The sequence below is a fragment of the Oryctolagus cuniculus genome, chromosome 3 (assembly GCF_051225735.1).
Source record: "Oryctolagus cuniculus isolate XC-2025 breed Fujian yellow rabbit chromosome 3, ASM5122573v1, whole genome shotgun sequence".
Lineage (NCBI taxonomy): Eukaryota > Metazoa > Chordata > Mammalia > Lagomorpha > Leporidae > Oryctolagus > Oryctolagus cuniculus.
This window is the reverse complement of record NC_142869.1, coordinates 10741244-10762367: the sequence shown is the minus strand read 5'-3', so window position 1 is coordinate 10762367 and position 21124 is coordinate 10741244. Positions and strand designations below refer to the sequence as shown.

At 39.0% G+C, this 21124-nt stretch overlaps 1 protein-coding gene across 3 annotated transcripts in view; it reads right to left on the bottom strand.

Annotated features, from left to right (window-relative positions):
* Positions 1 to 21124, bottom strand: part of SPHKAP (SPHK1 interactor, AKAP domain containing) — a 185953-nt gene that overhangs the window by 118013 nt on the left and 46816 nt on the right. For all 3 annotated transcript variants that reach the window (XM_008259275.5, XM_008259274.5, XM_008259276.5), the window contains one exon: positions 2721 to 2828. In XM_008259275.5, the coding sequence (XP_008257497.2) occupies positions 2721 to 2828 (108 nt within the window). The remainder of the gene's footprint in view (positions 1 to 2720; positions 2829 to 21124) is intronic.

Below are 21124 nucleotides of genomic sequence, written 5' to 3'. Positions count from 1 at the left end.
TTATATAAAGAGGGTATAATTTGTTTGAAGGAGGATAGCTGGGAGTCTTAAAATGATCAGCAAGGAAACAACCTAACAGTAACTACAAACAAAAAAATATGGATGGTCAAGTCAATGTTAATGAAGAATTAAACCAAAAGACATATCATGGAAAGACAAAAATTAAACTCCAGGAAATAGTAGAAAGCATTAGAGGATGAAAAGGAACTAATTTAGCTTTTAATTAAAAAATAAAAATACTGAAAAGCCCAATTCCTACCATTTATGGAAAGGACCTCTATTAAGATAATGTTTCAGCTATTGGATTTTGTAGATTGGCTTCCAGTCCCATCATGCTCCTTCACATTTCCTTTCCTTTAAATAGTCATTTTTTTAAATGTGGGAGGTTAGTATATGAGTATTTTTTTCAGAATGGCAAATTAAAATTAAATCAATAGTTTCATAGGAGAATTCTATTTAGGAAAACATTAAGTTTTGATTTTGAAAAATTATTGAAGGGATTTCTGAGCCAGTCTTCCCAGCTAGCAGTTCATGCTTGGCAGAACGTTCATTGCACTGATTGCTCCAAATTACTCTGCCTAAGACTCCTCGTTTAGCTGGGTAATAAATGTGGTTTCCTACTGAAAAAATGACTAAAGCTCACGGTTTAATGCTTGAAAACAAACAGGAATATTGAGCTATTCACACAGTACCCTGAATGTTTTCCAAGCCAGAAATTATCCCTCAAAAATTTTCAAAGTAGAGATCATCTTGAATTCAGTAAACATTGATACATGGAAGACCTTAGTTCTAAGAAACCACGAATCTAACTATTTGGCATGCAGTGAATGAGTACCAAAAGAGTCTAAATTGGATTTGAATAAGTCTACTAATTTTGCTCAGGAACAAATGACCAATTAACTAAGCAACAATTCACTTAGAGTGGGGTCTCCAGAGTTATGAACAGACTACACGGTGGTAAAACGTCGAAGAGTATGGCTACAGTGCCCTCAGATTCTCTGTGTGTGTGTGTATGTGTATGTGTGTCCCAATATCTGCCTCTCAGATAATGTTTTTAAGTGTCCACGTGATTGTATGGAGATATTCGTATTGGTTTTCCATAGAGACCCTAAAATTCCTTTTAGGATCAGAGTCATGCACAATTGTTAATGCTGTGTCAGTTTCAAGTATTACAACCTACTGGGGAAATGGGTAATCCAGTATGTCTTTTATTTGTGTTTAGAAGAATTACAGAGGGAAGTCATATAATTTAGATCCAAATGGGAGTCTTTTGGGATTAGTGAGGAATAGGAGAATTATTTTCTTACATGTGGAAAGATCCAGTGTAATCCTGGATTTGACTGTCAAACTTAGCATTTCTAACTGTAGACATGCAATCCAGCGCCCCAACTTTCATGCATCCTTGAAGTGGAACACTTTCTAAAACAGGGACAGTTTAGCTGAGAACTTCAACCTAAGTGTGGCCACAAATAGATTTTGCTCTCTGCTTCTATCTTTCACAAGGTGTAGCTGTGTGATTGTGTATCTGCACCAGCAAATGCCTGAATTTTCCAACTCGTCAAATTTGAATTCATAGAGAAGACATCACTGTTCAATTACAAACTCTTGTTCATTTTTCCTAAATATTTTTTAGCCTGAAGCTAGTTTTCTGGACAAGTGCTCAAAATTACTAAAAATGTTTGCCTAAAGAAGGAGAGTCACTTGTCTGTTGAATGGACTCTGTGTATTTTATGCTATGAGACTCTGCCATATGAAATTTTTGTATCTTCTGTCTCTGCCAGTTCTGGTTCTCTGGTTCTGCTCATTATGTATAAAAAGCCTCCATCCCATTTCCAGTTTCTCCTTATCCGAATCCCTCCCCCTTTTCTCACTTTTAGCAGAAATGCTGGCTTGCAACTTACCTCTAGGAATAGCTCAGAGCTGATGCTCTTAATTTAGTCACGAGAATCACATTACGTTTCCCTACTCTTTGGAAACACTCTTCCTGAGTTTCTCTAATAATGATCCCATTGGAGCTTTTGAGTTCAATAAGAAGGAAACACACAGCTTTGCAGACCACATAGGAAGGAGAATATTTCACATTAGCAATATAGATTCACATTCTAAGCTATAGTAATTATATTGTTTAAGTATAACAACTCTTCCTTTGAAAAGGAAGGTTCCGCATGTAAAAGCTAAGCTCCAGTATATTAAAATGCATGCCTATTTCTTTCTTAGGTTGAAAAGTTTTATAAACAGTGACTTGTAAGAATGATGGAAAATTTTTATGCAGTTTTCATGAAAAGAACCCAAGAGAGCTATGGAATGGTCTTTTAAAATCATGTGGCTCTATTTCTGAATGTTTTTCTCTGTTGTTTTTGAAAACTTAAATATATGTTTCAGAGAACTGATCAGAGTAATTTGGTTGAAATGAGCAAAATTGAAATAGAACCATCAGTCTTCAAAAGGTTCATGGAAAATATGTGATATGAAAAAACTATGCATGGATTTCAATTTTTTGGTACCACAATAAACTTATATTTTAATTCCATTTTCCACAAATTTTGTGAAGTATTCTCAAGTGTTGTTTCATCCATACTGCAGGTAAACCACTTACATAGTTTCAAAAGGCTACTTTTCGAGGCTTTATTTAATTATGACACACTTCTGTCTTAAACACACACACATATGCTCACTTCCCAGTTTTGCGGCACAATATTCCGAGAGTTCTGTATACTTACAGAAGCACAGTTTTCAGACTTGTCATCCACAAAGCCAATTTGGCAGGGTGTCCTCTGATTCTGCAACCAGTAGTCTGTTGACTCCAGCAAGCTATTGCTGCGAAGAACCTGGGGGAAACCAGAGAACTTTCTCAGTGCTTACTTGGTAAAGCTTTCTGTTTTAAAAACAAAAATAAAAACAAGCAAAAAAAACTCATTCGTTAAAAACCTGTCGGTGTTTTTTTTTCTTTCTTTCCTCAGAGCATCTGACTATTAGAAGAAGAAAAAAACTTGCCGTATAATAGCACTGCTCGGATGTATCAAGTATTCTACCGGAAATCAACTCGAGAGGAACATGTGGATCTTCGTACTGATGTCCCTTCTCCCATCAAACCCTGACCTTGGACACTTCACTGTTGCAAGATTGGCAGGCAAATGATTGTTTGAGGGTCTGGTCCAACTGCCAACGGGGCTCAGACTATAGTGTGAGCACTCCTTCAGACCCTTTTAATATTTTATATTTTTAAAAAACATAGCCTTTTTCTTTTTGGTGTGACACTGTTCCGTAGTTGCTCAACTCTGCTAACATAGGTGTGAAAAAGGCCCAATCCTAGAACATGAGGATACTACATTAAGTTTTAAAGTCTTAGGAACAGGTAAACTGCATTCAAGTAATCATTTTCCATGTAGAAAGAGTACAGTAAAGCAAACGGAAGTTTACTACATGAATTCCCAGGCCCAAACATGACTTGCAAATGCCTTGTTTTGGTGATTGGATTTTAAAGCAAGGAAGGAAGAACACATATCAGAGCCAGAATATTTTGAAGACGCAAATCTCACAAATTATTTGACTTGTAATGTGTCGGAACACTCTGCAATCATTTAAAACTTTCCTCATCTTATTTAAAATGTCCAATACTCTCTCAGTAGTCACTATGTCTAATATTTGACTACTGCTTTTAGTTAAGTGCTATAATAGATTTAATCAGTTTATCAGTAAAACTGAATGACATTCAATTAAATTTCATGTATACAACCCAAGAATGTCTTTTTTATTCAGTGGAGATAGAGCACATTAATTTTTGTCCCTGATTAGAGTTAACCACATAATTCTGACACATTTTTCTATGACTATTTTTTTCATTTTGTTTTTGATGCGTAAACTCGTAAACCTTCACCACACTCTGCTTTTGGTTACCTAACAGTGAGATAATTGTTTCCCGTAAGAGAGCAGAGAGACACTTCGTGAATGGATACCTGATTCAATGATGAACCTGGGTGATCAGTGCTGACCAAAGTTGGCTGCGGAACTTCTCAGTTCTCTCAAAGATTGTGCCTAAACTATGACACTGACACTGTGGGTTGTGTTCTTTCCTAGGGCACAGTAGTCAAGCAGTTTTTCCAATAATAGTAAAACATTTGCCATTTCCACTCTCATTGTGTCATGAGTACGCAGTGGATTTTACAGAGGCCACATGGCTTGCGATAGCACAACGAACAATGCCAAAGCAGGTAGGAGAGCTCAGCCGTTTCTATACAGTCAGGCATCAAAGAGATTCCCAAACAGGAAAACTGAAGTCACTGTTCACTAAAAGATTTTTGTTTGCTTTGGAAATATTTTTCATAAAATGTTAACATGCATTTGTCCCTATTTATAAAATTGTTTTAAAAACTATTTATTTATGAATTTATTTATTTTGAAATGCAGAGAGAGAGAGAGAAAAAGTTCCCATCTGCTGGTTTACTCCCTAAATGGCGGCAACAGCCAGGGCTAGGCTAGGACCAGAGCCAGAAGCCAAAATTCGATCTGTACCTCCTGCATGGAGGGCAGACAACTTGAGAAATCACCTGTTGCTCTCCAGAATGAGCATTAGCACAGAGCTGGAACCACGAGCAGAGCTAGGACTTGACCCAGGCACTTTGATAGGGAATGAAGGACATCCTAAGAGCTATCTTTCTTTTAATAATTTTGTTTGTTTATTTTTATTTGTTTATTTATGTTAGAGAGAGAGAGAGAGGGAGAGAGAGAGAGATTTTCCATTCATTGTTTCACTCCCCAATGGCCACAATGGCTGGGGTTGTGCCAGGTAGAAGTTAGGAGCCCAGAGCTTCTTCTGGGTCTCCTATGTGGATGCAGGGGCCCAAGCACTTGGGACATTCTCTGCTGCTTTCCCGGGTGCATTAGCAGGCGGCTGGAATGGAAGTGGCACACTGGTCGGCACCCATATGGGATACTGGCATCAGAGGCAGCTGCTAAATGCGCTAGTCTACAGCGCCAGCCCCAGGAGCTGTCTTAAATGCTGTGCCAAATGCCTGACTCTAAAGCTACTCTTAAAATAAATTATATGTTTAATTGTGGTTATTTTTAATTAAATAAATGAAAATATTGCTTAGCTTTAATTCATAATATGGAAAATATCAACAAACATTACCCATATGAAACAGAAGCTTTGTAAGGTCTCTAGTAGATTTATTTAGAGAACAAAGAATTTTGAGTTCAAAATAATTGAGAACCATTGATTATCAATAAGCTTTATTTACAATGGAAAAAGTTTCTCAATACATGTTCCACACTGCCATTCACTTTATTTTCAGCAAAGAATAGAGTTTAAGAGCATGGACATTGGCAATTTGGAGTGAAATCCTAACTTTGTCATTAGTAGTGGGATGAGCTCGGGCAACTGATTTAAATGCTGTCTCAGTTTCTACCCTAAGTAAATGGGGACAATGCCATCACCTGGTGGACTCATGCATATTCAGTGAACCAATAGATGTGAGTCACCAACCCTATAGCAAGTTATCCTGGAATATGATCTTAACTGTGACTGCTTGAAAAGAACTTCAGTGGACAATAGGAAATTGTATGCTGGGCTGATGTTGAGGCACCGTGGGTTAAGCCGCTGCCTTTGATGACAGCATCCTGTATAGGATCACTGATTGAGGTCCCTGATGCTCCACTTCTGATTCAGCTCCCTCATAAAGTGCCTGGGAAAGCAGTGAAAGATGACCTTAGTCCTTAGGCATTTGCCACTCAGGTGGGAGACCTGGAGGGAGAACTGGGGATGAATCAGCAGAATGAACCTCTGTCTCTCCCTCTTTCAAATAAATAAAATGCATGTTTAAAAAAGAGAAAATTCTATGCCTTGTTTTGATATTATTGGATTGAAACTATTTCATTGGCTGGCATTGTGGCTAGTGGGTAACACCACAGCTTCTGATGCTGGCATCCCATATAAGTGCTTGTTCAGGAGTGCAAGTGGCTGTTCCACTTCTAAACCAATTCCCTGCTCAAGGTCTGTGAAAAGCAGCAGAGGACAGCCCAAGTACTTGTGTCCCTGCTACCCACAGGAGAGACCCAGATGAAGCTCCTGGCTCCATGCTGTGGCCTGGCCCAGTGCTGGCTGTTGTGGCTATCTCAATAGCAAACCAGTGGAGGAAGATCTCTCTCTCTCTCTCTCTCTCTCTCTCTCTCTCTCTCTGTGTGTCTCACTCTCTCTTTGACATTCAAAATAAATAAATAAACATTTTTAAAAGAAAATATGTTAGATTGTGAGGGCTAAATTGTTTAGTAAATACCCTGATCTAAGGTATACTTTTAGTATAAATTTCTGGTATAACCCTTTGTGGCTACTATTTTTGCAAGATTAAAATATACTGGAAATGGTGCTAAAAGCTTCATATATACACCTATTTTTCACCTTTTCATTTAATCTTCATTTTAATGCTGTAAGGTAGGAATTAACTTAAGGATCTTTACAGAAGTTACTATTTTGAAGATGCAGACCTGAAAGCTCAGATACACTTTAGTTTTTCCTCCAAATCCTGACTTTGGATTTGGTCTTCTTAAAGCCTGACTTTGAACTTTGTCTTGAAGATGCCAAGATTTGTGAATTAAATCACTTCATAAGTGGTGCTTTCCATACCATACAAATGGGTCTGATTTGGCATTTGTTTCTGAAAATTCATGTGCTTCTAATTTTTGTAAATAAAGATAAATTTTCTTATGTACTTCTTAATTTTCTGAATTTTTATTTATTTGAGAGGTAGGGAGAGAGGAGGGGGAGAAGGAGAAGGAGGTAGAGGAGGAGGAGAAGGAGGAGGAGGAGGAGGGGAGAGAGAGAGAGAGAGAGAGAGAGAGAGAGAGAGAGAACAAGCTCCCATTTGCTGGTTGACTTCCCTAATGCTCACAGCAGCTTGGACTTTGGTGACCTGAAGCGAAGAGTCAGCAACTCAATCTAGATCTTCCATGTGGGTGGCAAAGACACAACCACTGGATTCATCCCCTGTTGCCTTCCAGGGTGCCCACTGTAGGAAGCTGGAATCAGGAGCAGAGCAAATATTTAAACCTAGGCACTCCGACATGGGATCCAGGTGTCTAAAGTGTATCTTAACTATAAGGCCAAATGCCTGCCCTGGCACTTTCATTTTTAACTAGTTTTTCATTAATCAAATTCTGAAGTGATTTCTTTAAGGAGAAGAAGAAAGTGTATACTTAAGTTAATCCACTTGGCAATTATTTTCAGTATAGTGAGTTCCCAAAGGAAAGCATGATTTTACATCTGAGTCACTATTAAACAAACAGATGTCACCATGATTCTACTCTTTGCCTTTCTTTGATTCTCAGAGTTAGGGACACCATCAATAGAACAATAACTGCATAGTAACATTAGAGTTTAAAATGTAGACACCTATGGGACATACTGGTCAATTATACTTTACAGAGAGGTTTAATACAGCTTTTGACTAGTCATTAGTCATTCCAAAGCACATTCCTTAAAAATCAAACTCTGGGACTGGCATTTGGCCAGTTAATACACCCACATCACAATGCTTGTGCTTGATTCCTGGATCGATCTGGTTTCTGATTCCAGCTCCAGCTCATGCAGACTCAAGGGGGCAGTGATGATGGCTCAGCTGATTGGGTTCCTGCCACTTATATCAGTGAGAGGAGGGAAAGTGTGGTGGGAAGTATCACTAGCTCTTAAAGCTGTATATATGAAATACACGCAACTCATTTCCCTTGTATAAATTAAAATTTAAAAAGGTCAAATGCTTTATAGAACTGCTCAGTCACTGGAAAACGCTACAAAGACTTCTAACCTTGCTGTTTCATATCCCTAGAGCTCTGAATATGTTTCCTAAGGCACTTTTCCCGTTAGTGAAAACAGAAGCGACAGCACAAGGAAGCGGAATTTAAAACAAAACCTTTGTCCTAGGGATTAAGATGCTGCTTGGGATGATGCAGCCCATAGCAAAGTGCTTGTGTCCCAGTGCTGGCTCTGCTGCTGTTGCAGATTCCTGCTCATGTACACTCTGGGATGCAGCAGGTGATGACTCAAGCCCTGTGTTCCTGCCACCCACATGGGTGACCTGGATTGAGTTCCTGGCTTTGTTGCTCCCCTTCTTCGTGGAGGAACGACACTAGACCCTGCGCTGTTCTTTTGTCTGCTCGGCCCTTCCCGGGTTTGCTGCTGGTCCTTCCCGGGTTGGCTGCCGACCCCTCCACCTCCGTGGAGGGGCGGCTCCCCCTGCCACTTTCCCCGCTTCCGCGGAGGAGCGGCACACCGCTGGCCGGCTCTCTCGGGGGCTGCTCAGGTGTTCCTTCAGATGTTCCCTGGTGCATGTTGTCTCTCTCCTCCTTTATAGTCCTCTTCCACCAATCCCAACTCTGCTACCCACACGCCGAGTACGCTGCTCTCCTCCAATCAGGAGCAGGATCAGCTCCTGCAGGTTATTGGTCGAACTGGAGGCACCTGTGTAGAAGTTGTTTACTCCTCTCCCAGCGCCATATTGTGGGAGAGCAGATGCATAGAATAAGTCTTAATTCCAGTAACTTAGTCTAGTCTGAGTTGCTCCCTACATGGCTTCTGGCTCTATCTTGGCTCAGCTCAGCCATCATAGGAAGCTTGGCAGTGAATCAGTGAATGGTTCTCTATGTTTCTCTGCCTTTCAAATAAAATAAATAATAAATAAATTATTAAACATTAAAAATATATCAAGTAATCTTCTGATGCTTAAGAAGAAATGTTTTGAACAGAACTGCTTTGGATTTACTATGTAACTTTGAAACTTTAATTTCATCCATCATCATTAAATAATATTTCAACTGATTACAGCAATAATTAAAATAAAGTATCCTTTGTATAAATTTAATTGACATTTGGATTCTTAATAATTTGAAACATATGTACTCCAATTACTAACCAAATAATACTACATTTATTGAGAAATCTCTGAGCTGAGGCCATAATATACAGAATATACATTATATGAATTAAATCTCTAGACCTGCAGATATATATATATATACACACACACACACACACATATATATATATATATATAAATTAATACAATGCCTGGAAAATAGTAAGTGCCCAATAAACACTGGTGATTTTAAAATGATTATTTCTTTATCCCAGGCTTAGAAGAATCAATAATTTGTTTACTGGTTTGTACAGAACTAGAATTTGAGTTGGGCTCTCAAGCCTCAGCTTACACACTGAAGCAGCACTCCATTGCTTGTTGGTGAAATTACAATTTCTTATCTTGGGTTCTACCAAGTCGCAATCTGTGGATTAATCCACCCCTCCCTCAGGACCCTAGACAGAGTCCCAGTCCCCAGTCATTGTCCACTGTCCATGTCGTTAAGTCCCTGAAGCTGTGCCCAATCTCAGTTTGTCTTTTGTAGACAATTCAATCAAGTGAAGGAAGGCCCTTTTGACCCCAAACATCCTATACTTCTCCTCTTCCCTCTGTCTTTCACTCTTTTTGGCCTCTGCCTTCCCAAATACATTCAGAGCCAAATACGCAAAGAGAATAGAAATTCAGGCTTTCAAGAACCACTTAGCATTTTACTCATAGGTTAAGCAATTCTAACCTGTAAAAAGCTCTTGGTTTAATGGTTTGGATAATCATTAGAAGCAGAGGAGTGCTTGCAGGAAGAACACGTGCTTGAGAATCGAATGCTTTATGGATATGATCTCCCTGTTGAGAGAGGCATTTTTGAGGGAAAAAGAGAAAACTGCCAGGTCTCAATGACTCAATTATCTGCCATTTTTATTCCCAGCCTTACTTATTTCAGATTAAGAGCTAATAGTGATTATATGGTGTGTTCACAAGTTCAAGATGATAATGGCACATTTTCTGCTAACACTTTATGAGTGTCAGGGCAGGCGTTTGGTGCTGTGGTTGATACTGCTTGGGATACTCACATGCCATATTAGAATGCCTGGATTCAAGTCCCATCTCTGTTCCTGATGACTTCAGCTTCCGCCTAATGTGCACCCCAGGCAGAAGACGCTATGACCCAAAGGAGTCTCTGCTACCCATGTGGGAGACTTGCATTGAATTCTAGGTTTGCAATTTCTGTCTTGCCCAGTCTTAGCTGTTGTAGGTCTTTGAGAGTGGACCAGCAGATGGGAGATAACTCTCTCTCTCCCTCTCTCCTTCCCTCTATCTCTGCCCCTGTCTCTGGCTTTCTCTCTATCTCTGTCTCCCTGACATTCAAATACATAAAATAAGTAAATAAATAAATTTTTTAAAAAGTTGTGAATGTGCTAAATAAGGAAGGATGGTCTTCTTGCACCTTGATGCAGTTTCTTTCCCTTTTATAAAGAGAATCAAGTTACAGGAATCTAGTAATTGGTATGAGATGGAGGATATAGTGGCATAGACTTCGACTTACCTGCAAAAAGATCCTAAACATTGTTGAGAAATTCCTGAAATTTTTTAAAAAGTTATTAATACTGGAGATACTGGAGAGGACAGTAATGTATGGCTAGTGGGAGAGTTTTGGAGCCTGAACTGAAATTCTATTCCATCACTTACTGAATGAGCTTGGGTTAGTCATTCAACTTCTGTGGAACTTAGATTGTGCAACCATTGCATGAGAACTCCTAAAGCCATCAGAAGATTGTTTCAAGGATCAAATAAGAGGATGTTTGCAAACAGCTGAGCTTTTGATACCTGATTGCCATCAGTATCAGAGTCAGTTTAGACAATATTTTTGCCACCTTAGCATTTTCTTGACCTTTTCACAACGTTTGGCAATTTCTCTTCCTTTATGATTTGTGATGTGCCATGCTCATTTTTCTCCTCCTGCTTCTCAACTCTCCTTCCTGAGTCAATATTCACTCAACAAATGTTCATTGAGCTCTTTTGATGTTAGACACTGGGGTTATTAAAGTTAATGGAAATGGCATCTGCCCTTTTGGAAATCAAACTCGAGCACAGGAAAACAAGCACTCTAGGGCTGTGAAAAGGAAAGCAGCTGTTTTGTTCAATGACAACCCAAGTCAGATGTCACCAAGAATGGGGTGGCTCATTCTCCATGGGTGGAGGAGGTACAAGGGACTTTGTATTTGGCCAGGATATTGAAAGACAAATAAGAGCTTTCCGGTGGCATGGGGCAGGTGGGAAGGCTGTGTGTCTCTCTTTTTAACAAGTTTTCCTCCTCCAGTGCCCTGAAGGTAAGTATTCCCAATGGTTTGGTCTCCTGTGGGTTGCTCTTTGTGCTCCCTTGAATCACTTCCCTAGGAGCTCAGGCACTCAGGGGTTGATTACAGCCTGGAGGGATGACTCACTGACTTCTATCTTCAGCTTTGACCTTTCTCTGAAGCTCGGGTTTTCACTTTCTGTTAGTTATTACTCTCGAATCTCCTACTATCATCTTCAATTCTTTGTGTCTAAACAAAATCTCCCTCTCTCCCCAGTTTCTATTACTAAAAGAAACTAGATGCCTGGACTCTGTTTGTAGTTGATGACAGAGCAATTCTATCAGTTACACCTGCTTAAACCTCTGTCATCTGGAACATCTTTTTGTTTACTTATAGTCTATTGTCTGTTCACCAAAGCTCATTTTTTCGTTTAATACACTTAATGTTAGCAAAAATTTTACAGTGTACAAGGTAAGGACCAGTCCAAATAGTACAATGGTGAATAACACAGATTGGTGTCCATAGTATGTAGCTAAAAATATGATACCAGCACTGTGCCATAGCAGGTAAAGCTTCCACCTACAATGCCAGCATCCCAAATGAATATGAGTGCTGGTTTGTGTCCCAGTTGATCCACTCCCAATCCAGCTCTCTGCTAATGGCATGGGAAAAGCAGAAGATAGCCCAAATCTTGGGCCCCTCTCATCCACATGGACTTCAACCTGGCTCAATCTTGGCTATCAGAGGCCTCTGAGAAGTGGACCAGTGGATGAAAGATTCTCTCTCTCTCTCTCACTCTCGCTCTCACTCTCTCGTGTGTGTGTGTGTGTGTGTCTCCCTCTCTCTCTGTAATTCTGACTTTCAATGACATGGAAGTCTAATAGTAAATAATGAAGCACTGAAATGTACATGTAATTACAAGTTGTCATAGATATTGTGAAGAGATAAGCATGGGATTGGGATGTGTGTGCCTTTCCCAGTGTTAAAATGCAGTCTCCAAAGTGTTGGTATGAAGAGATGGGCATTTCAGTTGAACTTAACTGAAAATAGATCTTAGTAGAAAATAAGAATGAGAATAGGAGAGGGAGGAGGGAGAAGGGTAGGAGTGTGGGTGGTATGTATTTATGAAAGTCATGCAGTTTGTATACCTTAAATAAAATGTTTCTGGGGACAAAAAGAGGTGGTGTTTCATGAGTGATTAGGTCAGGAGAGCTCTACTCTCGTGAATGGGATTAATGTCCTGGTTACAAAGCTTTGAGAGAGCAGTCTTGCCCAGAGGACACAGCAAGAGAGCACCATCTATGAGAAATCTGCTCTCATCAGACACTGAATCTCCTGTTAATTTGCTCTTGGACTCTTAGCCTCTAGAACCACAAGAAATAAATTTCTGTTGTTTGCAAATTACCTTGTCTAAGGTATTTTGCTACAACAGCCTGAAAGGACTAAGAAGGGATGACACTTGGGCAGGAAAGCAAGAGGAGCCAGGGCAGACACTGATGCCCTCATCGTTTGCATCGTATTTTCCTTCTTGGTCTTTCTGTCCTCCTTCCTCCTTCCCCTTTACATCTAAGTTGCTCCCTGAGACCAAATTACAATCAAGAACACAAACCTGGAAATAAACCTGGTTTCAAATTCTAATTTTTCCATTGATTAACCGAGTAGATAGGGCAAGTCACTTAATCTCCTTGAACCTCAGTTTTCTCACCTATGAAATGAGGTGATGTTCTTAAACTCACAATGAGGGATTTTAAAGATGTTAGAAATAATGAATAAAAATATCTGAATATTTTATATGCTCACACACAGTAGCTATAATTAATAATATAACTGATGCTGTGTAAGCATCTTCCAGGAATTTAGCTTTAATTAGTTAACCCGGTATGCACCTAATGAAGACTTTCTAGTCCTATCAGAAACTATGCAAGGCACCAGGAAACAAGGAAGAACAATGTTTACTATTGGTGAGGCCAAAGTTTTATGAGTTTATTGCCAGATTATGGCTTATCCTTTACAACAGGTCCTAATTCAGCTTTTACCTAGTAACTATTTAATGAATAGCTATTGAGCGCCAATGTCTAAGGCACTGCGCTTTGCACTTCACCCAGTGGTATGGTTTGGATATGGTTCAAACACACACACACTCACACACACACACACACACACACCCCAGGACCAGGGAAGCCCATCACGAGTGGTCAGCAAGCTTCAGAGAAGGCCTCCAGGCATCTGATGCTGTTCTAGGCTCTCTCTAGAAAACTCAATTCTATTTGCCTTACGCAAGACTGTCATGTGAGTAGTTTGGTTTGAACAGTGAATGGTAAAGATAGCACGGAGCTGATGAGAATGAAGCCAGGACTCAGATGCTATTAACTATTGTTCTTCAATATAATGGCAGCTCTCTGTTGCCAACATTTTCTTAACAAAGATGCCACATCCCCATAGAACTCACCCTTGTTTATGCGTAAAGTTCTATGAGTTTGAACAACACACATAATTGTGCAACCATCAGTCTAATCAAGACATACAAAGGCCTATTGTTCGCAAAATACCTGCTGCTCATTTTAATCAAATGTCTCCCAAGTCCCAGACCCTGAAAATTTGCCTCTTCTAGAATGTTGCATATTTGGATCATTTAGTATCTAGCCTTTTGTGATCTGTTTCCTTCACTTATCATGAGTTTGATTTTCATCTGTCTACATTGTTGTGTGGCAGCAGTTTTTTTTTTTTTTATCTTATTGCTGAGTAGTATTCCATTGTGTTTATGTAAGCAGATTAAAAAAAAAAAAACTCATTCACTAATTGAAGGACTTTTGAGTTGCTTCCAGTTTGGGGAAAGTACAAATAAAGCTGCTATAAATATTTTCCTAAAGTTGTTTTTGTTTTGCCTAAATATGTGTTTTTATTTTCCATGGGTAAGTTATTGCTAGCTTATGTGGTAACTTTCTGAGTATAAGAAACTGACAAGCTGTCTTCTGACATGCAGCTTGCCAGCTTCCTTTCCTGTCAGCAAGATATGAGAACCCAAGTGCTCTATGTTCTTGTCAGCACTTACTGTTATCAATATTTGCTTTTCAATTTATAATTTTTAAAATTTGTACTTACTTATTTAAAAGCCAGAGACAGGGATGAGCAAGAGAGAGAGGAAGAGGAAAAGGGTAGGAACTCTCTTTTCAAAGATATATATTTTCCTTTTAAAAGTTACTTTTAAAATTAAAAAAATCTAACCAGCATTCTACATCATCTCAAATCTTATTCAAAGGCATTAATTACATTCTACATGTGATGCTAATTTTGTAATGCCATTATAAGAGAAAGATAATACCATCCACACTAAAATTTCAATTCTTCTTTCAAATATTTAACCAGTACTTGTTGAACACCTGCTGGCTTTACCAAGCACTGTATACTGAACTAGGAAATCCAGACATGAAAAACAGCAAAATAGGCACAGTCATCACCATTCTGTTGGGGGAGATCAGATCACAGCCAAACACATCATCAGTAAACATATGTATGTCAGATAATGAAGACTGTTGTGAAGAAAATCCAAATGAAGGAGTAAAGAAAGGAGGGATGCTACTTCAGAGGCACCAGTCACACACCTGCCTGAGGAAAGAGCCCTGTTTCAGGCAGAGGTCATTGGCAAGAACAAAAGTTCAAAGCAGAGTGGTCTTGGTGCATTTTCAGAGCAGTAATAAACTCATTTTGGCTGGTACAGACTGAGTGAGGGTCAAGTAATAGGAAAGGATTTTCACAGTCTGGGAACAGAATCTTTTAACTTTCAATGAAAAGAAATCCATGGCTGAGCTGGGCTGGTAATCTCTAATATTTTGAAGTACCTTAAGATTCTACAAAATGCATTTATTATAATTTTAGAAAGTTGAGGCATTGCCTTAGTGCTTAATTGCTGACTTAAAGTTTTATAATAGTTCAAAAGGCTAACACACGCACACACACACACAAAACTAGAAATCAGAAGATTTTGTGTAATTTTGTGCACTTAGCTTTACATTAGTTTAGCCTATGCCTTAACAAACATTTTAAAAATGCTACACTCTTTGAATTTCCTCTGTGGGATATAATACCTTTCCATTACTCCATAGGTAGACTACGAATTGCCTTTTTGCATCACAGTTATTATAGAGAAGAAAAAAATGACATGAACTGGGAAAAAAATTTATTATGTGGAATAAAAAAGTGGCATTGAAAACTCAGCAGTTTAGTCTCCATTTCTCAGAAGGTTTAATTAAATGGTAAGGTAACACTTTCCTCTTAATGATAATTTTACTGGATAGCTACCTGAGTTCTTATGCATTAACTTCCTTTGACAAGCAGTAGAGAAGCTTTCCAACTATGAGTAATGGTATTACTCATAGGACATGGTCTGTAGGGCTGTAATTCTGCTCAGGGGGATAGAGAGCAGTCTTGTATGATTCTATTGGTACCCATGGACTTTTGAAGACCTTGTGATGGGTGACAAGAAAGGCCTTGGAAAATAATGAAATGAAACAATGCTCCCTTATCAAAGAGGAGGAGTCTAGAAAGCCCCCAGAAGAAAGGCAGAGTTGGCTGGGAGCGAGATGGTTGGCAGTGAACACTTCCTGCCTGGCTGCGAAGTGCTGAGAGGGCTGACTCCAGAAAAGAAGGAAGGTGGCATTGCCATGACTCCCGACCAACACGCTAATGCCTGGCCTCCCAAAAGCTCACCGTTTTTCCAGAAGGAGGATCTTTATTTATGGAATGCTTTTATCAACATGTACCTGTTTCAACTAAGCCAACTTTTGGTACATAAACATGGAATGTAATGATTTATAGAGCGTATTTCTCTGAAAAGCATCACATAAGGGTGTAGGTATCTGAGTACAAAATGGAGATGTTTAATGAAAAAAAAAAAGGACCCCTTCTTTGAAGTTAACATCTCCTGTGTATGTAATCTGTATGCCAGCCTGTGCCAGCGTGCATCATCATGTGTCAAAAAATGAACCATCTTGCTTCTGTATAGTCACAAATGTCTCCTTACTTTTCATTTTCAATTATTTGCATCCTGGAAGCTAGACAATAACTCAATGTTGTCATAAAAATTGTTTAAGGGCCCAATGATAATCACAGACTGATTGGAATTGGTTAAGAAGTTTCATTTATGGAAAAGTATCATTTATTGAAAAGAGGCATGTTTTTAGCATCTTTGTCAAAGACCAGTTGGCTCTGGATGTGTAGGTTTACTTATAGGGTCTGTTCCATTGGTCAATGTGCCTTTTTATGACAATATCATACTGTTTCAATTACTGTAGCTTTATAATGTATTTTAAGGTCAGGCACTATAGTGCCTCCTGTGTCATTCTTTTTGCTCAAGATTTCCTTAGCTATTCAGGATCTTTTGTTTGTGGTTCCTGGTTCCAAATAAATTTTAATGTGTTTCCTTAAGAGTCCATCAACTGATGAGTGGATAAAGAAAATGTGGAACTTATACACAATGGAATACTGTTCAATCATTTATAAAAGGATGAAATATCATTTTTTTGGTCATTACATTGAGTGAAATAAATCCAGCACAGAAAGACAAGGATCACATGATGATATATGTGTAATCTAAAAAGTTGATCTCATAGAAGTCAAGAGTATAATGGAGTTGCCAGAGGCTGGGGCGTGCAGGTGACAGGGAGAAACGAGGGAGGTCATATAGCAGGTACTCACTTAGAGTTAGACTGGAGTAAAAAGTCCTGGTGTTCTATTGCACAGTAGAATGAATGGATAATAATGTATCATCTATTGCTCTAAAAAAACACTAAAGGAAATAATTTAGAATTTGTTTTACCATAAGTAAATGTTAAATGTCTGGGGAGACAGATTTATCTTAATCCAATTGGACATTATACAAAATGTACATGTATTGAAACACCACGTAGTACTCCATAATGTTCAATTTTATGTAACAGTTAAAATTTCAAAAGTATTTAAGACATGTATCCAGCTACATGTCTACTTCTGTATCACACAGTCATCAGTTGAGTGATGAATGTTTTGAAAGCTGTTCAGGGCTTTTTGCATGTAAACTTGACAAGTTTGATAAAGTATTAAATATTAGAGTTGTAAAACCACTTGTATTCAGGAAATGCAAATATATTATAATTGATGAATAGTCAGCAATGGTTTTAACAGTGTCAGGTGAGACATGAAAATAGAAGACACCTGATTAATTGCTATTTCATTGCTATTGCTATTTACAGCCAGTACAATGCTTTATTTTAATGTTAGGAAAAGTATAGGAAAAAAAACATGTGAAGGAAAATAAAGGATGAGCATTAAAACCTGCTGTTGATTTAGATTCTTCTGTGTAGGCATGTAAATATGAGGAACACAGATAGGGCCGGCACTGTGTTACAGCGGGTTAATGCCCTTGCCTGCAGTGCCGGCATCCCATATTGGCACCGGTTCAAGACCCAGCTGCTCCACTTCTGATCCAGCTCTCTGCTATGGCTTAGGAAAGCAGTAGAAGATGGCCCAAGTCTTTGGGCCCCTGCACCCATGTGTGAGACCCGGAAGAAGCTCCTGGCTCCCGACTTCAGATCTTCTTAGTTCCAGCCCTTGAAGCCATTTGGGGAGTGAACCAGTCAGATGGAAGACCTCTCTCTGTGTCTCTATCTCTCTCTGTAACTCTATTTTTAAAATAAATAAAAACAAACCTTTTAAAAAAATGAGGAACACAGAATTTGCTTGTGGACCAGTGCATTTAATGGCCATCTATCAGTAAAATGTTGATGCTTGCCTTTGGCTTTTTTTTTTTTTTTTCCACAGGCAGAGTTAGACAGTGAAAGGCCTTTGGCTTTTGACAACTAAAGGCAAGTGAAAATTCTCTTTTCTTAGGCTCTTGTTGGGAAGAAAGTATTAAAAACAACTACCTCGGGGCCAGCACTGTGGTGTAGAAGGTAAAGCTGCCACCTGCAGTGCCAGCATCAAATATTGGCACTGGTTAGAGTCCTGCCTGCTCCACTTTCAATTCAGCTCTCTATTATGGCCTAAGATAGCAGTAGAAAACGGCCCAAGTCCTTGGGCCCCTGCATCTATGTGGGAGACCTGGAGGAGCCTCATGGCTCCTAGCTTCAGATTGTTGCAGCTGTAGCAGTTGTGGCCATTTGGGGAGTGAACCAGAAGACAGAAGATCTCGCTCTCTCTCTCTGCCTCTTGGTAACTCTGGCTCTTAAATAAATAAATATTAAAGAAACAGTAACTATCCTTTAGGACTTATGCAGGTGGACACATAGTTTAAGGAGTACACCTACTTCTTGAATTCTCTCCACCATCAAGTGGATGAACTCTGATATATGTCTTTCAGTTGAGGTCTCCTTCTGAAAAAGCAGAGATGATCTTTGTAAGTGTGGGCACACAAACGAGGGGAAGATGGGCTCAATGAGGACTAGTGGTTAATGGTCCACCATTATGAGGCTTTGAAAGGAGAGAGAAGACAGCCTAAGTCTTGTTATTAGAGAGCTGGCTAGTCTTTCTGAAAATATCCAAGGATTAAAAAAAAAAGGTTAATTTTGGATTCCAGATTAGATATTTGTGAAATGTAATACTCTTTCAATTTCTGGATAGCGATATTTGTAATAACAGCAATAATTTAGAAGAAAAAGTCACTTGCCAAGTTCCAATAGTGCAGCATCACCCTCCGTTCTGCAAACTGCTCTAAGTTATTTTGGGTGTTGAAAGCCCTACTTTTTAGGAAAAAAAAAAGATAAGGCACTACAGTATCCTTCCAGGAGTTCTTTACACTTAGCAAAAAGAATGCTCAAGGAACTGAGCCATTTGGAACAGAATAAGGCTAGCACATTGGAATATAGCAAGATAGTTAGAAGCAAGGGGGTGGGGGGCAGAGTTCAGAACAGAAGTGCTCCAACACACTGACTTATGGAATAAGAAGCTGAATCATATTCCAACTGCGAGATAAGCCAAAATGGATAGCTTTAAACCAAGTTCCCACATAGGGTCACTGCATCAACAATTTCCAAAGAATGAAGTCTCTGTGTAGCACAGACAGCTCCTGCCTCTTTTCAGTGTGGCTCTCTCCATCTTAAAAGCAAGAGAAGACACTCAGCCTGTTGACCTGTTTTTGCTGAAGGCAGAGGAAATAAGTCCCTGCCAGAAGCCTTTATTATCTGCATTCTGTGAAGTCCTGAAGGTACCTAGATGCGGGGGCACACAGAAGTGTCCTGAGACAGTCAGTGGAATTGCCCCCAGGGGGAATTTTTATGGCTGACTGCTTAGATGCAACTGGGCTGAATCTAGACCCATAGGCTTAATTGCTGAGCTGTGTCACTGTTCTCAATGTTTTTTTTTTTTTTTTATTTCACTTGAGCTTTAGCTTCTTCACATATAAAATACAAATAATCGTATAATCTATCTGTACCCCAATATTTATTGCAGCTCAATTTACAATAGCTAAGATATGGAATCAATCCAAATGTCCATCAACTGAAGACTGGATAAAGAAATTATAGGTTATGTACATCATGGAATATTACACAAAAGTAAAAAAAAAAATGAAATCCTGCTGTTTGCGACAAAACGGATGCAAATGGAAAACGTTATGCTGAGTAAAATAAGCCAGTCCCAAAAGGACAAATACCATATGTTTTCCCTGATCTGTGGTCACTAATAGAGTACATAAAAGGTAATCTATAGAAGTGAATTGACACTTTGAGATTACCACAGATTAGTCTGTGAAGTAAAGCATGGATTAGCTTTAAACAGCCCATCTCAATGGTTTTAATGATACCCCTCTCATGAAAAACTTGGGGAAAAATAGAGCTTATTCTTCAGTTCAACCCCCATGGTCCTAGAATTGGACTTAACCTTGGCTTCCAAATGCATCTCGTGTGGGCTCTTTTTCCTCTTCCCCCAATGTCCATATACAGGTTTCCCCTTCCCTTGCCCTATCCCTCCCACATATATCCTTCCTGGGATTAACTGAAAAGATTCCAGTATCTCTTTGCTGTAAGGAATTCTCTTTAGAATTCCTATATTAGGTCTCCTAATTCCTTTTGTAAGACAATAATATTTCTTTTCTTTAAAATATCCCTGCTTCTTCAATGCTGTTGATTGCTCTTGTGATTAAAAAAACAAAAGGGTGCCTAGAACTTTGAAAAAAGATACACCACCCTCTGATAGAGCCTCTCCTTTAGCTAGACTTGAAGATCACCAACAGACTACATGATCAGAAGAGAGAGCTTATAGAGCCGAAAGCGATATACACTACTGGTGGACACTCTACTGTGTTCCTTCTTTAGGAAGATTAATACGGTTCAATTATGCTGATTTTGATTTAATTCTGTATTTTTAAAGCCCTTACTTCCTTCCTTGAAGGAAATGACTTCAACAAATGCAGACTCTACCATAACTCTCCCGCCATAGCTAGATTTTAAGCACAGTGAATGTGCATCTTCGTTTCTTAGAAATATTGTTGCAACTTCTGTCCAAAACAATTATAACTGAATAGAATGTCTTTAGAGATATGGATTGGATTCTGAAACAGCCTCCCAAATGGTATGCCCATGACTGCACACATTAATTGAATTGCCTTTGTTAATTACATGTCCTCACAAAGAGGACTTAGATGGGCTTACATGAAAGTGTATTTTACAGAATAAGATGAAACATCAAGGGACAGCCATTCTGTCATTCTTCAGATAGATCTGTGGCATGCTTGACAGCAAAATTAATTCAGTTTAAAGGGGGGTCAGGCATGGCGAAGAATGCTCTTGAAACTTCAAAGAGCTGATCAGATGTCATATTAAGATCAAACTCTGCCTCTGGGAAACTGGAGAGTTTTCAGTCTGCCGCCTTTGATAAGTCCAAGTTTAGGGAGGATTTAATTAACATGACATAAAAAGAGAGGGTATTTGTGGTGCTGATTTTTCTCCAACAATTCTTTCCTCACATCAATCCTGTTCAGGAACTTGGTTCCTGTACCTTAAATAGTAAATCCTCAGT